This window comes from Triplophysa dalaica, chromosome 20 (genome assembly GCF_015846415.1).
Source record: "Triplophysa dalaica isolate WHDGS20190420 chromosome 20, ASM1584641v1, whole genome shotgun sequence".
NCBI lineage: Eukaryota > Metazoa > Chordata > Actinopteri > Cypriniformes > Nemacheilidae > Triplophysa > Triplophysa dalaica.
The window spans coordinates 3,727,533-3,745,267 of NC_079561.1; the positions used below are offsets into that span (position 1 = coordinate 3,727,533).

The 17,735-nt window shown below is 39.5% G+C and overlaps 1 protein-coding gene across 2 annotated transcripts in view; it reads right to left on the reverse strand.

Annotated features, from left to right (window-relative positions):
- Positions 1–17,424, reverse strand: part of pex14 (peroxisomal biogenesis factor 14) — a 54,228-nt gene extending 36,804 nt beyond the window's left edge. For both annotated transcript variants that reach the window (XM_056733811.1, XM_056733810.1), the window contains exons 1-2: positions 17,231–17,424; positions 15,477–15,563 (exon numbers count right to left, since the gene is read on the reverse strand). In XM_056733811.1, the coding sequence (XP_056589789.1) occupies positions 15,477–15,563; positions 17,231–17,266 (123 nt within the window). In that variant the 5' untranslated portion in view covers positions 17,267–17,424. The remainder of the gene's footprint in view (positions 1–15,476; positions 15,564–17,230) is intronic.
- Between the last annotated feature and the right edge of the window lie 311 nt (positions 17,425–17,735).

Here is a 17,735-nt window from a genome sequence, read left to right on the forward strand (position 1 = left end):
ACTTGCAAATGAGCCGGGTGTAAACACACACACACACACACACACACACACAGAGAGAGAGAGAGAGAGAGAGAGAGAGAGAGAGAGAGAATGCCAATGTAAATCACAATAAACCTTAAAAATTCAGATATTAGGACAATCTGAAGAAAACGGTCTTAAATAAACAGCAGCCTATCATGACTCACTGGTAATTCCAAATAACACAACGCAATTGTTTAGATAAACACAAAGGAGTCTTAAACCGCCACTGGATCCTTGTCCTTCATATTCAGAGGCAAACCACCACCCATCACATCCAATTAGCTAATTGAAGCGAAACGCCACCAATGGCAACAACGCCGCTCCCGTGTCCAAACCGCACAATGCGCGAACTGTGTTTACGCATACGGAAGAACTTCCCTGTCAGATAGCAGTGCGTTGACAAGACTTCACTCCTTATGCCCACTCTCACACACACACATGCAATCAAAATGTAAAATTTTCCAAAGCCTCTTACACTAAACTGACTAATAGGCATATAGTACTCAGACAATTAAAAGGGAAATGTGCTTGCCGCTGGTTAGTTGATTAGGCGTAAGCAAAATGTGACACTGTGAGAAGATGGCCACGCCACCGCCAGACAGATTGTGACATTCGGGTGACATTATCATCTCACGACAGCTCGTATTCAATAGCTCGTGCCGTTAATCACGCGTCGTGGATCAACAGTTTTGCGGTCCTCGAAAAAGGCTGAGAATCGGCTGCGTGACCCTTTTGCTCGGTGACCCTGCTAACAATTACTCTGAGGGTGGCGAAGGCCGGAGAGGAGTGAAAGAAAATGCACCGAGATAAAGATCCGGTTCGGTGTGTTAAGCTACATGCTAAGAACGACTAAAGGGAGAAAAGTTTTTAAAAGTAAGATCAGTAGATAGCACAAGTTGAAAGACAAGAAACGAACACAACAGAGGCGAAGAGACAAAGAGAGAGGGCAATCTCAATCTGGCATCCGTGGCTCTCAGGCATGTCTCAGAAGATGAATACCACCATCTACTGGCTTTGAAGGGAAGTGCAGCACAGCGGGACTGGTCTGAGGGAACAGGCAGGCCTCACAAGTTAGCCGAAGCTGTCAAGACTGATTAGATGGTTCACCTTTGAAGAGATACCCACGCCACAATCAGACCCGCATGATCAGAAAAAACAACAAGGTTTTCTTCACCAGAAGCCGTTCCCAAATCACAGAGACACACCAAACTAATATAACTATTCATTTGAGTCAATTTACTCCCTCCAAACAAAGAGGAATTCATTCTGTAGAAAATGGGTGGAAGACGGTGACAAAAGGTGATTTATGTTTGTTGACTCATTTTAAGACTTAACTGTTGCTCAACAGAACCCACAGAATCTGAGAAATGTTTTTTGGCGAGAATAGTTGTAGATTTCTAAAGGTTAAGCTAGAATGTACAGGTTTTACCACACGATTGCCCAAAACATGTCTGCGATGCGATGGTGACACCCAACCCTTAAATGTAATTCAGTTCTGTTTGCGTAAAATCATTCACTTGATCTGCCCAGGCAACAATAACCAATAACACCGAAACACCAGAAACTCAAAGCTTCACACACAACAAAAACTAGCATGACAGATCAAACTGGCTTTCAAAGCTTCATAAAGACGTGCATGGCACACCTTAAAATACCATAAATAACAGTAAACCCCTTCAAAACACCAGGATTATTGCAATCCAAAATTGCTTTGTTGCAGTTTTGGATGCAATATGTGCTCAACACGTCACGAGACTTTGGTGTGGCCCGAGGTGACCTGCAGTAGCTTTAAGGTGCATGAGAATTCAGACGTGTGTGCGCGCATGTATGGGCGCACGTGCAAGTCTTGCTCCGGTGTCACAGCGTGGCGTGTCGGAGCCCAGGGGCTGCGCTGGCAGGCCACTCACTGACAGACACACACCTGCTCTGACATTTCCTGCCGACCTTGACTGACTAAAACACGACAATACTCTCCGCTGTGGGTCCCACAGGATTCTCGTCGCTCTCTCATCATTCCGTTAATACCTGAAAGGCAATATGTCAAGTTAAAGGAACGAAGCATCCAAAGTGAAAGTTGTGTTATCTTTTACTAGCCCTCATGATCTAAACCTGTATAACGTTTTTTAGAACAGAATGTTCAAAGTGACATTTTTCATACAATGAAAGTGAACCAACTGTAGCTGATTGCCATCCACTGTCATTGTCTGTGTGTGTGGACTTGCTTTTTATAAGTTAGTGGGGACCTAAACCTGAATGCACACCAATTTATGGGGACCCGTGTCACTGTGGGGACCAAAATTGCTCATAAATTGTAAAGAACGATTTTTTTTGAAAATCTAAAAAAGCGAAACGTTTTCGACGATCTTTAGGTTAAAGGGTTGGGTTAGGGGATAAAATATACAGTTGGTACAGTATACAACTCATTACGCCTATGGACTGTCACCACGGAGATAATAAAACATACATGTGCGTGTTTGTGTATGTGTGTTTAACATACATAAATAAAGATCTGTAAACTTGGCGACGGCTTTCACCTTTCCCATACCTCTCTTACAACCAGCCTTTTCACAGAAGTGACCACTACTGATCTACCAGACAGAGGAAGACCCCCAAAAATGGTGAGCCATGCCACGTTCACGGTCGAATACAACCTATTCTGAGTTCTGCAGGTCTAGGTGTTTGTGCTGCCAGTATTTATAAAATTCAGGTGAGTTTCTGTAAGTTTTTGCTGGTTTGAAAGACAGTCGCTACGTCCCACTCCCAACTTGCAAACTTTTACTATGCCTTAAAAGTATGTACTGTTTTTTGCTACGGGAAAGTATATACATTTTAGCGCGTAGCAAAAGAGTATCTACGAACTGGGACATACTACGAAAATGGAAGTGGGTCCTGTTGCCTTGACGAGAATGGGAATGTCGTCACGATCATTAAAACGCAGCCCTATATTTAAGTATTTATTCAGTCATTATTTCTTATAAAATGTTTGCTGCATACTTAAATTTGTCATTTCATTGAAGCATCTTTTATTCAATATTATTAATGCATTGTAGCATCACTAAACTCCGCCTACTCGTGGTGAATTGTGGGTATTGTCAGCCGTTTGAGTGTCGATGGATCTGCACTTCGACTTTTCACTGGAAACAGTAGACAATCCGGGTACTTTAAGAATACGATTTCAGCATACTATGATTTGGGAAATACTACTTCTAATTTCGAACACTATTTAGGACTGAAAGTATGCGAATTGGCAAGTGCTTAAATAACATCTTCAGGGACACAAATCTCTTTATTCGAGTAGGTGTGGATGCTTCTAAGGTCTGTCTCTATTCCAGCTCCCGTGATTTTACACCACGATCACCAGAATCGGCACAGCAAAGAGTCATCATCAACAATACAGCAGTTACTAGAGCCCAGAGGCAACTGCGATTTCATACCTGCAAGTTCAAGCAGTGCCTTTGCTCTTTTGAGACCTATAAAGCGCATAGTAACGAGTCCTCTGTAGGGATTTATTTTGAGAAAGGAGCAGGTACGGCTCTATAATACAGTCTTCATGCGGCCCCTAGTGCTCACAAAGAGGGCGGCAACAGGTGCCCGTGCACTCACACACACACTAACACACAAAGATACAACCTATAATAACACACAACTAATATAACTGCAGCTAAAATAATCAATCAAGCATACAGACGTGCTCAAATTTGTTGGTACCCATCCACAAAAAAACTGACAAAAGTAATTGTAGATTCCATGTTTAATAGAAATCAGACTTTGCTTTTGATGCTTTATTCAACATAATATTGTAAATAATAAAACAAATGAAAATGTCAAGACAAAAATGATGGGACCCCATACATAATATTTTGAGACTATAATGAGACTTCTGCACCCGTTAACAGGTAGTTTGGCCCATTCTTCCTGAGCAAACTGCTCCAGCGGTCTCAGGTTTGATGGGTGTCTTCACCAGACTGCAAGTTTCAGCTCTTTCCATAGATGTCCGATAGGATTCAGATCAGGACTCAGTAGAAGGCCACTTCAGAATAGTCTCATTTTTTGTTCTTATACATTCTTGGGTGATTTTAGCTGTGTTTTTTGGGTCATTATCCCATGACCTGCGACTGAGACCGAGCTGTTGTCACAGGAACATCGAGATCCTTGCAGATGGTCTTGTAGACTTTACCTTTACCATGCTTGACTATTATTTTCTTTCTGAGCTCCTCAGACAACTCTATCCTTGGCTTTCTCTGGTCCATGTTCAGTGTGGTGCACACAATGACACCAAACAGCACAGTGACTACTTTTCTCTGTTTAAATAGGCTGAATGACTGATTACAAGATTGGATACATGTGCGATACTAAAAGAAACTAATTAGTTTGAAATATCACTATAATCCAATTATGTTTTATCTTTTCTAAGGGGTACCAACAAATGTGTCCAGGCCATTTTAAAATATCTTTGTAGAATAAGCAATAATTCATATCTTTCCACAGATTCTTCGCTTTATTCGATGACATCCCAAAGGCATGCAAGTTTACATGATACAATAGCTTTTCATTTCATCACTCTTCAGGAGGAACGAAGCATTATTTCAATGAGCTGTAAGGGTACCAACAAATTTGAGCACGTCTGTATGTTCCGCAATTCACTTTAATTCTCCAAAACAATCCTCCTGTATGCTTACAGAACTCACACACTCCATAAGAACTTTTACACCCCATAATGCAGTTCACTCGACTGATTTCTGATTGGCTTGTTAAAGCTCTAATCTCGAACGCCACACAGGGAGAAACATAAACGCTATTAGCATCCCCTCTTCATTATTTTTCATCAAAGTGGTTAAAACTGACACGTATTAATTAATATCTATTGCTTGTTTTTTCTCTTCGAGGGGGTGAGATGGGAATACGGTAGGGGGGCAATTAGTCGAACAAAATAATCAAAATAGTGTTTTTGAAGGAGTGCTGATAAATGCCCCGTGCCGTCTCATCTAAGAGAGAGAGGTGCAATATATTCTTGCTGTCACATTCTATTAAACAGCTATTACAGTCTTGATAGAACTATTAGTCACTTCATTATTAATAACATTAATGTATTTACATTTTAGTGTACATGCCAGTTTTCCCTGCAATAATTTATGAACTCGACTTCACATATTTCATAATGTTCCTCCATCTGAGCTTTTTTCAGCTTATTATTGATTGTGAAAACAGACTGAATTTTTATGTTCTCTCCGCCAACCTCACTCACTTTCCTAATGTATTGGCGAGAGGCCTCTGCATTAAGAGACTGAAACAAAGTGCATTTACATCTCAAGCATAACTTCATAATTTACATTCCAACATTTATTAGAGGTGACAAATGAGTGTTTGGTCCACTCGCGCTTTTCCACAATACGGCACTTATTCAATCCACATAAATTACGGCGCGGGATTGAGAGTGCTGGCGCAAATGATTCTATTACGTTTATGCCGCCGTATGTGCGCGTGTGCCCGCGGAGGTTATACCAGGGGCGGGCGTCTTGTTTATGAACTAATCCATAAAGTGGCTAGCTGCAATGAGAATAAAAAGTGTAGAATAATGCATAAAAGGCTGTGTCTGCAAGTGAGTTTATAAGGAATCCTTACATCAGTCTTACTGCTGGGGTGAAAGAGTACAGAAAAACAGTGAGTACAGGACACTCGAGCGGAGCAGAATACACTAGAGTAAAGTGGAGTAGAGTACAGTAAATCAGAGCGAACTTAAGTAGAATAGAGTACAGTGTAGTAAAGCAGTGTGTGAACTGGACCAGAGTGGAACAGAGCACTCAACAACCATAATGTTTTACTACAGTATATTAAAGGGATAGTTCACCCAAAATGAAAATTCTGTCATCATTTACATGCCCTGAGCATGAGGGAAGAGCATGAGGGAAGATATTTCGAAGAATGTCAGTAACCGAACCACAGTGGTACCCATTGACTTGCAATGGTTTTGTGTCCATAGAATAGAAGTGAGTGGAACCGGTGTTGTTTGGTTACAAACATTCTTTAAAATATCTTCTTTTGCGTTCCACGGAAGAAAGCAAGTCATACGGTTTTAAAATGACAAGAGGGTGACTAAATGATGACAGAATTTTCATCATTGGGTACAGTCAGTGCTAGAAACGGCAGAGGTTCATTGGGATTGAATTTACCTTTCTTTGTTCTGATGAACACAGAGAAAGATATTTGGAAGAATGCTCGCAACCAAACAAACAAATTGACAGGTAGTTAAAAAGTCCCCAGAGCTGATTATTTTCCTACATTCTTCAAAAAATCTTCTTTTGTGTTCAAGAGAACAAAGAACTTCGATGGGCTATTTTACTACCATGGTATTCAATGTTGGATATTCCAAATATATTCGTGTTCATCTCAGAACCGAGAAATTCATACAGATTTGGAACAACTTTGAGGGTTAGTAAATGAAGACAGAATTTTCCTTCTCCATAAGAAGAAACGGTTGATATCATTTTTAAAGTACGGTTGCAAAAATGTCACCATATTTCTGTATGAAACGTGCAATGCGTTTTGAGGCAATTTCATGGATATAAGATCAAAATCCTCTACGTTTTCAAGTGGAACTGTTCACTCCTTGGACTCTGTCCTCCCTTTTCGAGCCCTGTATACAAGACAGTGGAGTGGAATAGAGCGTAGCAAAGCAAAGAGCAGTGTACCGTAAAGTGGAGTGGTGTAATAGAGTATAAACATTTGGAGTGAAAATACATTTAAAAGCATAGACAAAAACAGTTCTTTACTGTCATGTATACAGGATGTCTCGTTGCATTCACTGCATCGAAAGATCAGACCAAACCTGGTGCACACATCATAGAGTCATCTACAAACCTACAAGTAAGTGCATCGTATATGTGAACTTTATATCAGACTAAAGTTAAAACGCAAATATTGTGCGGGGAAAATTACAGCTACGTTTGCTGTAGTATTCATAAACAGATCACAGTAAGCTCTGTAGTCCTTAACACAACTCTGGCCCAAAGTCTCAGTCGTGATTAAACAGTCTTGCCTCTTCCCATGTTAATATTCCGGCACCGATAACCACTATAAGTCAGCGTGTAATGTTAAATAATTATAGAGAGGAGCATTTCAGCAGTGTAGTTACAAATGCACCATGGGAATCGCTCCATTTAAACAAATAACGGGCGCTGCAGGGGAGTTGGCAGATGAATTAACAGCTAATAACTTACTGCGCAGGCAGATAAAGAACAGTCCCAATGTGTCAATTACACAAAAAAATTCTCTGATTTCCAGACTTCCAAACATAATCGAGCTCTTCAAAGCGATACAATTAGGAAAATGTGGCTTTCGCACTGTACCGAGGAGACTTTCTTTTTCTCCCTTCATTTGATCAAATGTTTCAGAAATCAGAAGAAGCGCTCTCGGTGTAAGGCGCTTGTAAATGTTTGGTCCTGCATGCTGTCCTCCCTCCTGACAGACCCCGAGAGTTAAAAACACAGGGCTTCAATCCCACTCCTGTTCATTAAAATCAAATGGACAGCAGTGCCTGCAACAAGAAATATGCTGACATATCAAAGGCTCTCTGTACCTGCATTACCATAGTCATTTACTTATTAAAGCAGAGATGTTTCCTGTCAATCAGGGGCCATCATGTCTCCTCATTTGCAGCGGAAAACCGGCATAATTGCTTCTTAGACTAATCAACACAAGTTGGAGTAATTATGCCTTGAAAGTGACATTGGAGGCTAAGAGGGACCGCATGTGCGTGTTTGGAAAACTGACGGGGGAAGGCAGTCGCTGATTCAACCCGATCGTCAGTCATATGGCGCATCTCCATCACATACTATATTTTTCTCCCTCTCGCACGCAGATATGTCCGCTCGACACACGTACAAATAAAGCTGAGAACCTTCACATCAAACAGAAGTAATTACAAAGCACAACCCAAACTGTGTGTCACAGATCCGCTTCCATGCTCTTTAAAAACACGGCCACGCTATAATTAAAATCCTGTCATATTTCCATCATCGTGTCGGGCAAACATATAATGACACAGTTCAGCAGGGTTCAGCAAAACTAGAAATTACAGATCTGTGCAAATCATTCTCTCAGCATTAATATACTCGCCAAGATTACATATTCTGCTAATTATGGGGCAAGTATAAATGATGTTTTATTGATTTCTGGGTAATCAAAGATTTTAGTTGGAAACTGCTCAAAGCGGTTGGCATGTGGACATCAGAAGGGAAAATTCTGAAAATAAACTTCCCAGGCAATCTCATCAGGTCACCGAGTAATAAGAAAGGAGGACAGCGTCCTGTTAAACTATACACAAAACGAATCTTGACAGACAGAAAAGAACCAGAACGGGATAAATATGCATTTCACACACAGACGCACATCGTAAATGAGGGTTTAACTGGATCTCTTTGCCAGGCAACAACCCTCAATTTCCTAAATTCAAGACAATCTCTGTCATTTTGACAGACCATAAATTAAAGCCAAAAAGGCAAGTGGTGTTTTGCTAGGAAAATCTAAGCTTCAACAAAAACAATGACATTTTCACAGATTTTAGATGTAAAAACAAGCCACATATCAACGGTTTCCCAACAAACAGATTCTGTGGTTAAAAGACAAACTTTAATTATCAGCTTATACATGCCAACATGAAATAACCCGAAGGCTTGTGACTGAGGACAGAATGTATTAGAAATAACAGGAGATCTTGGTGACTCAGAGTTCAGAGTAGATCTTTAGTGTTGTGATTGACTCACCTGACAAATCTAATGAACCTTCCCAGAGGGCCACAAACAAACCAAACGCTATACATAGCAGGAGCCTGTCAGATACGACCGAGATACAAATGTCTCTGCTACAGGCTTTTTAGGACTAAGAGACATTAAACACAAGTGAATTACATGAAAAGAAAATAAGACTACCTATTAGACTGTTTACTTTAGAGGCAGTATATTTTATATTAGTAAACAATTTAAATTTAATTCATTATAGTTCTTATTACTATTTTGTTATATATTAATTGTATTAAATAAATGATTAACTGAATTTGGTTAATTTTAAATGCTACATTTTATTAAATAAACAATTTGGTGAATGGGTCCTGTAGATTGGTCGCATTTAAAGAAACCGTTAGGTATAGTGACATCTAGCGGTTGAGCTTCGTATCACAGTTTAAATTTAAAATATTGGAGAGACAAGTTTTGCCAAGTATCGGTTCTTCTCAGTTTCTTTTGCTTGTTTTTCTGAAATAATCTACAGGCACTATATTGTTTGTCAGTGTGTATTGGAAGTTAAGGGCAGTCCACGAATATGCGCATACGCAGTAACGTTTGTATTTGTTGTCATTTCGAAACTGTCATGCCAATTCCTTGTCAAAGTATAAAACATGCTTTAACCTAAAAACACAAGATGTAAATCTACTTTAAATCCAGAATTTAAGGATTTAAACAAAAATTATACTAAGAAATCTTATGCATAAAAATAAACATTACAATTCTGCATAACTTCTTACTAAAAAAGTCCTACAAATTCTCAATTCATAATTTTTTATTGAAAACTTTATTTAGTGTAACAGATGTACTGTATTTTAAAGTGGAGGACCCTGTAACACACACAGTTTCTCTCAATCTCATATTAATCTTGAGTACCTAAAGAGTAGCACTGCATACTTTGTATCTCCGAAGAGTATTAAGTTTGATCAAATTTATAAAAGACAGATAGAGCTGTGCGATTATTTCAGAAAACAGGCAAACCAATGAAGGCAAACGGGGGGATTGGTTGGCTATAGGGAAGGGACTGCCAGAACTACAGGACGAGAACACAATACATAATGCACGTACGCGGCGATCTTGTGCACACACACTTGATGCACGTGTAGGTTTACCGTACCTTTAGGTGGCGTAAACTTAAACACTTTACAAACAACTTATTAAGAGTTAATTTAAAATTTATATAAAGTTATATAAAAAACTTTTGAAGACATTTTATTAATTCAACCAATAGAAAAGTTGTTTAAAATCAAATTGAAGCTTTTGACATTTTTAGCCACAAGAGCCTACTGAACTGATCTTGGTCTTACTAAATGAGAAAAGGTCATTAAACCTGCGTAATTTGTGGATCAATAAACTTTGAATGAATCATTTCAATTGTTTAAATGAATCGGCAAAAGAGTCATTCATTTGCGAGTCATTCTAATCGTCATGGTGGATTTATGGTGGATTTACATGGTTCGCGACAGTCGCGTTTGTTCAGTTCATTTTCAAGGGGACACATGTGGTAAACAGCAAGACGCAGGCAGCTTCGTAGAAGGAGCGGTGATCGTGCATCCAAAATCCTGCAACTTCCAGGGGCACGGCTTTTTGCGGCAGGTGCAGTTGAAGATAAAAATATTGAAACTTTTTGTGAACAGCAGCCACATTGGCTTTAAGGCATAACGTGTGAATAGCCCATCAACTTACATTCAATTCGCGGGTCACATGCGTTCCGATCCGTAGAGCACGATCCGTATGGATCACGGATCAACTGTGATCCGTTTCCCCGTACACTACATAATTTACGGCAGTTAACAAACTCACACCTTATCGTATACATGTTACTGGCATTACATACACTGTGACCAAAAGGCGAGTCCAGGAAAGGTTTATGAAGCAAATTTTGCAAACCCGTATAAAAATACTGTTTAAAACAAGAGAATGAGCTGAATTGGGAGCTGTAAACAAATTTTGCGAAGCTCTGATCCGCAGACTTCAAGCATGCACGATAAATCTGACGTGAAATCATAATTATAAAAGCAATTAGCTGACCCTGTGCCGCTTGCCCTTGGACGTGACAGAGAAAATTCACACAGATCGCCTCCAAGACGACTGGGACAGGGTTGGTGGGGGCGGAAAAGTGCAACATAGCAACAATAAAACCACAGACCCTTCCTGAATCATTAACCACAGGCTCAAACGACTCGGGACGTGACAGTGGCACATCCAACAACACAAACTAAACTTCCATGTATTCACTTCTATCATATGGACACAAAACCAATGCAAGTCAATTGGTACCACAGTTTTTCGGTAAATGGTGACAGATTTTTTTTTTGGTCAACTATCTCTTAAGGCTGCACGGTTAATCGCTGTTTTCACAAAATATCGCGTAAATCTTTTATATTTTATATTGGCGGGTCGTCGCGAAGCCACTTGCATTAAAGTGTTTGACAGTAGCTTCACATAAACAGTGAAAAGCTCATAAAATAAACTAAGAACAACTTTGTTGATGAAGTTAATGTGTAATAAGATACAGGCATATCACACGTGTTACATGTTAAAGTGTGCCACTCATTCACTCATAGACAAGCAGAATAAACATATTACATATTTTAAAAACGTAGTAGAATTCAGCTTATGTGATTCGTTCCATGTTTTCCCACATCGTGCAGATCATAAGGCTCTATATCAGTGGTTCTCAAACTGTGGTACTGGAAAAGACCCCGCTGGTACGTGAGGTGACATAACAGAAAATTAAAAACTCTAATATTAATTTACATTTCGTGCATTATTTACAATTTTAAATGTTTAACATACCTACATGATCGATAAATATAGAATACATCTCAACTTATGTGCAATTTTAAAATAGTTAAAGGACCCAGTCTTTGGCTGTTTTAGAGGCTTTGATTTTGTTTTTTGGGTGTTTACAAGCACAACAACAAACGGACTTCACACAAACAGGCGGCTCTGTTTAATGCACCCGCCAAACTGTACTAAAAAACATGCTACACTACAATATATATATGTCGCACTGTAGAGCCCTGAAATGCTTTATCATGTAGCGTTACTATCCTTTTACATTTTTTCAGAGTCGGTAAATAAACTCTTAGTTGTCTTGCTGGACTGATACAATGTTAGAAAAACAAAACTCCCTGTGTAATGTCACCGTATGCTGTTGCATTCATGTCCACAGACTTTGGACATGCAGCCGAAGTGAAACAGAACTCAAATGTTCAGCTCGAATCAATCCGGGCAAATCCACAAGGCAATCTCTCATGAGCGAGAGACCCCTCATTGGCCAGCTCAACGCCACCTAGTGACCATCATCCTCAACAATCATGAAAAATTTCCATGGCCCGCGACCCCACGCCAACCATAACTCTCCTTTACTGCAGACAGCTCCAATAAAGGATTACAATTACAATTAAAGTAATGAGCAAAGGGAGGAAAAAAGAGAAAAGTCAGAAGATGGATCCCCAGGCAAATTAAATTGCAGCACAGTTTAAAAAGTGAGCGCAGAGTTAGTCTTTTGGGTTATTACCGGCTAACCACCTCTCATTCCCTGAATAATTAACTTTCAGGTTTTGCAATCAAGAACTGCAGAATTGAAACAAAAGTGAAATGCTGTCCCAAAATGTCTTCAGTGGCCCATGGATCAAACCTCACATTAATATAAGGGGTCTCGTGGCTGTCTGTGCCTGATGAGTACACAATATTTCTTCATCTGTATTATTCTACACAAGGTCCTGCAAGCTGGCATCTTAACTAAATTTGAACAACAGATGTCTGCCATGCCTAGAGGGCAAGGGAATGACAGTGAGGTGTGACGTGCAAAAATATAATAATACTGTACTACAGAAAACCACTGTAAGTCAACCCAATGGCCAATGTCAATGTTGGCATCTCGCCAAGCCGCCCCCAATTTCTAGGCTTTGGGTATGTTGGTTCTTCTTTCCCAACGTGGAGGGGATAGCAGAGGGGTTTCCGGAAATTCAGAGACTGCCGAGCCAAAACAGATCACTTCAAAGCGCCTTATTTAACGCTTGCTAAATTTTTCATCACAGTTGCTTAATATCCTGGGGACGGGGAGCTTTTGAAGTTGCAGCGAGACCGGGATGTTCTTCTGACAACTTTCTTTTTTTCCCTCCCTAGCTCCCCCTCCTTCCACCTCCTCCCCCTGCTCCTGCATCCCTCTCCCTTTCCGCAGGAGGCCAGTGATATTTGGGGCGCACGGTGGAGCCCCAGCGGGCAAGTGCGAGGCTGGGAGTGCATCCCGCGGTGCTTGCGGTTACCATGCCAACGCACTGAGCGTTACAGTTATTGGCAGTAGAGCTCAGGAGGGTACCGCAAAACACCACTGGAGGGAAATATATTTAACCTTTCACTCACCTTTGAGGGTAAAAGCCCACCGCAGATGAGTGAAAGGCAAACAACATGGATTTTACTGCGAGTGAAACCAGCGCTGATTCTCTAAGAGTCTGGTGGGGGGCTCACAGAAGCGTAACCAAAAACGACATTGAGGGTTATATGCCCCCTTTCCTTAATATCAAGAATAGAAGACAACCAATTTAGATGTGATTTTAAATTCTTGCAATCGTGAATATGAGGTTACATGCTTTTTATGAGCCAGAAGGTAGATTTGCTTATTATGGTGAAAGTGTAAAAAGAAAAGGGGAACAGGAATAATAGAATAGAAAAGTAAAGAAAATGCGTGGGGGGCCGGATTCATTAAGATAAAATGAAGTGGGAGAGCGACAGGGCAGGAAGGACAGCCGCTGGAGTCGAGCGTTCAACCCTGAATGTGACTGGTGCTGGGTTTGAGTGACAGGCCAGAGTGCAGCGTAGGTCCAAACCTGCTCTGGCTCAGACTCCAGCCAGGGCCGCTTGCCACCGAGGAGCGAAGGCCGCCCATCCGGCGAGGTGAGTCAGAACCTGTTAACGTGACTGGTGTCCCCGGCCTGACACCTCAGCGCTCGAGCCCAGAGCCTCCCTCCAGCCCTGCCACTATTCCCCTTCCGCTCATCCACATCAAATCCTTTCAGACATAGATTTCAATTATTCACCCCATCCAAATAATGCCTTGTGACATGAATTATCCAGAGCTGTAATAATCCACTTAACTGAGAAAGAGCAGCTCATCAAAAAGAGAAAAGCAAAGGAAAAAAAGAGGACTTGTCAAACAGTTAGAAAGAAGAGAAGCCTTAATAATCATCATTTTGCCCCCTGTTAAGGACAGTGCTTTGAGCTTGGCTAGATATCATTCATAGCGGAAAATCAGATCACACAAAAATGATAAACACAGAGCCTATCTGTCAAATGATAGTGGATGTGCAATAGATAATCTAAAAACTTCCTGTTTTTAAAGTAAGAATGGGCAGTTAAGATGAAAAGAAGCAAAGTTTTGGGGATGTGTGCACATCATTTGCACACAGTGTATAGTCTAGTCACAAAAGCTGTTTGCTATACTTGACATCACACCAGAGCTCAGACAGTAATATACATATTATAACAAATTTATTGGTTATAAAAAAGTAGCAGTAGTCATTTTGCAGAAAGTAAGTAAATGTTACACTAAATCTGTATTTGTTAACATTAGTTAATGCATTAGCACAGGAACAAATAATGAATACTGCTACAAAATGTGATAATGCAAACGTTAATCTCAGAAATTACTAATGCATTTTATATTAATACAAATATTAGTTTTGTATACGAGCTAACATTAGCATTAAATGAACGAAAATGAAAATTCTGTCTTTATTTACTCATCCTCAAGTTGTTTCAAATCGGTTTACATTTCTTTGCTCTGATGAACAGAGAGAAAGATATTTTGAAGGATGCTTGTCACAGTTCTTGGCCACCATTGACTACCATAGTAGGAAAAATTGCTTTATAAATTTCTTTGTTCTGTTAAACACAAAAAGTGATACTTTACATTTACATTTAGTCATTTAGCAGACGCTTTTATCCAAAGCGACTTACAGGTGGGGTAGGCAATAGAAGCAATTGGGACAGCATAAGTACAACAAAAGCATAAGTGCAATCAAATAAAAGAGGGCTGGTCTCATATAACCCAACACAGTATACAGAACCATTCATTCATTTTTTATTTTTTTTTAGAGTAGAGAAGAAAATAGAGTTAGAACAGATCAGTCAGATGTTGACGGAAGAACTGTGTTTTTAGACATTTCTTAAAAAAGGCTACAGAATCTGCAGATCTTGTAGCAGCAGGCAGATCATTCCACATAGGTGGAACAGATCCAGACATTTTAAAGAATGTAGGAAAGCAACCTGTTCTGGAACACTTTTGAATGCCATTGTAATTTGTCTACTATGGAAGTCAATGATGGCCAAGAACTGTTTAGTGTTTTGGTGATCTTTCTCTGTGTTCATCAGAAGAAAGAATTGTATACAGATTTGGAACAAATCGAGGGTGAGTAAATGATGACAGGTTTTTTTATTTTGGGGTGAACTGTCCCTTTAATAACAATAAGATGAATACATTTTACCACTAAATAATATACTTTATTTAATTTACTTTATACCTGCAGGCAATTTACTTCATAATCTGCAAGGAAAATTGCAGGTCTGTGTTTATCAGATATTTTACAATGCCATTAAATATAGGTCATCAACTTAGATTTTAAACGTATTGTTGCATATTATACTGTATAATAATATAGCAAAACTTACCAGCGTTTCTCTCGGAGCAGCATCTTCTCTAACTGGAGCAGCATCTTCTCTAACTGGACCAGCATCTTCTCTAACTGGGCCGCCATTCTGAAAGAAAACAGCAACCTTGTGTTACAGCTCCATCTAGTGGCAACAATTACAACATACACCTTCCAAATAAACATTTCACATTATTCTTTAGCTTCTCATAAACAATCCTAGATGCATCCTTTATTATGAATCATCCCAACAAATAAATAATCACATAACAATATTTATAAGAGAGCAAATAAAGCATGCAGGCTCCGATCTATGTTTATCTCAAGGGCCCACTAAAGTGAGTGGTCATTCAAAAATGGACATTTTGTCATCATTTTCTCACCCGTCTGTCATTTCAAACCTTCATGACTATATTTTCTTCCGCAGAATACAATAGAAGATATTTTGAAGAAAGTCGATAACCGAACAGTACTGGACCCCATTCAATTCTATTGTATTGAGACAATAGAGTAAATGGTCCAGTTAGCAACATATTTCAAAATATCTTCTTTAGTGTTCAGCAACAGAAATAAAGGCATGCAGGTTTGAAATGACAAGAGGGAGAGTAAATGATGACAGCATTTATTTTTGGCTGAACTATCACTTTAAGGCAACAGACCAGTCACCCCACTCGCCATGTTCACCAAATGACAGATGATACCTTGGAAAAAATCAACCACTAATAAACCTCAGATTAAGTGACTGTACATTTCTTAATTTTCATGCCAATTTTGAAAGCTACACTTTCAAAATATTTAAGACTTTACAATAGTGTGATAAGATTTAACACCCAATCTGTAAATGTATTACCGTCAATACCGTGCATATGATCACTAAGCTATAGTCTGTGTCTTGAAGTATATTTATTAGGGCTAGTAAGTCTCCACAAAAAGAACCCTTGAAAAATTAATTGACCCTGAATCACTCCCTAAGGAGTGGACCTAAAAACTGTTCTACTAAAATAGATCTTTAATGAAGAACTGGTAAACCACAGCCTCTGTGATGGTGGCCATATCAACATTCACTCTCACTACAGGGTTCCTACATGTGTCCAAAGGTATTCTAGAAACGATTGTAACTAGAAAGACGTTTATCTTCGTTTTAAAGAGAAAAACACTACAGTCATTTTACAAATTCCACGCCATCTTATTAGTAAAACAGCAAATATAAACAGACCTATATTTCCATATAAATATTAAACAGTAAAAATACAATACTGTCAATGTCAAGCCACATCTCATATAGGCCCATTAGGTATATATTAATTTAACACAATCACATTAAGTTAATTATTAACATAGTAATGTACGTATACATGTATTAACTGAACATTTGCATCATTCTTTAATAAGAGCACGTGCAAAGGAATCAAAATCTAACATCATAATAATAATCTTGCTTCTAACTCAAGCATGTTGGCAGGGTCAATGCCCTGACAAAACATAGCAGCAGATGTCAATCTGCAAGGTGCTTCATATTGTTTCCATAAAGTCTGACACATTCAACAGCAGCAGCATGTGTTTTCAAAAGTGTTTGTGTTGTTATTTGGCCCGCACCTGTCACCCACATCTGTCACAGAAAGGCGCTAGCAAAGCAGCTAAAACTTCTCCAAACATCACAGTGCAGACATATTAGAAGATGGCCAACTGAAGTGTCGCTCGTCATGCATTTATTATACAAGTTCATAGGCGAACAAGCTAAACGGGAGTTCTTATCTGTAAGAATGTATTAACTACCTGGTTTTGCTGGTCAGATTGGTCCGAGGATGCCATCTTCTTATAGATGCTAACGAATAAGCTAATGTGCTATTGCTATCACGTTTACGATGTTATCATGTTCGATTGCTTCGGTCTAAACAGGTCAACTTGGAAGGTTGGACTTTGTTCCGCTCAGGAGTTGGGACCCCCGATGAGATTATGACGTTGAAGTAACGTTACCGCGAGAGCTTGTTCGACTTGATGCGGCGCCGCGAGATCCGGCACGCGGATGACAACAAAATACCGCGAGATTGATTCGAAAGCAAACTTTTTAAGGTTTTTCGAATAGCTCTCGCGGTACTTAGATGTCATCCGCGACTGTCGGATCTTGCGTCGTAGCTCCAAGTCGAACAAGCATGAAGATGAATCATTTATCCATTTGTTCTTTAGATGTAAAATTACAAGATCATTTTGGACAGAGATTTCCCTTTTGATTTTTAATTTTTTTAATAAATTGATTGACATTAAAGAAGAAAGGGTCCTA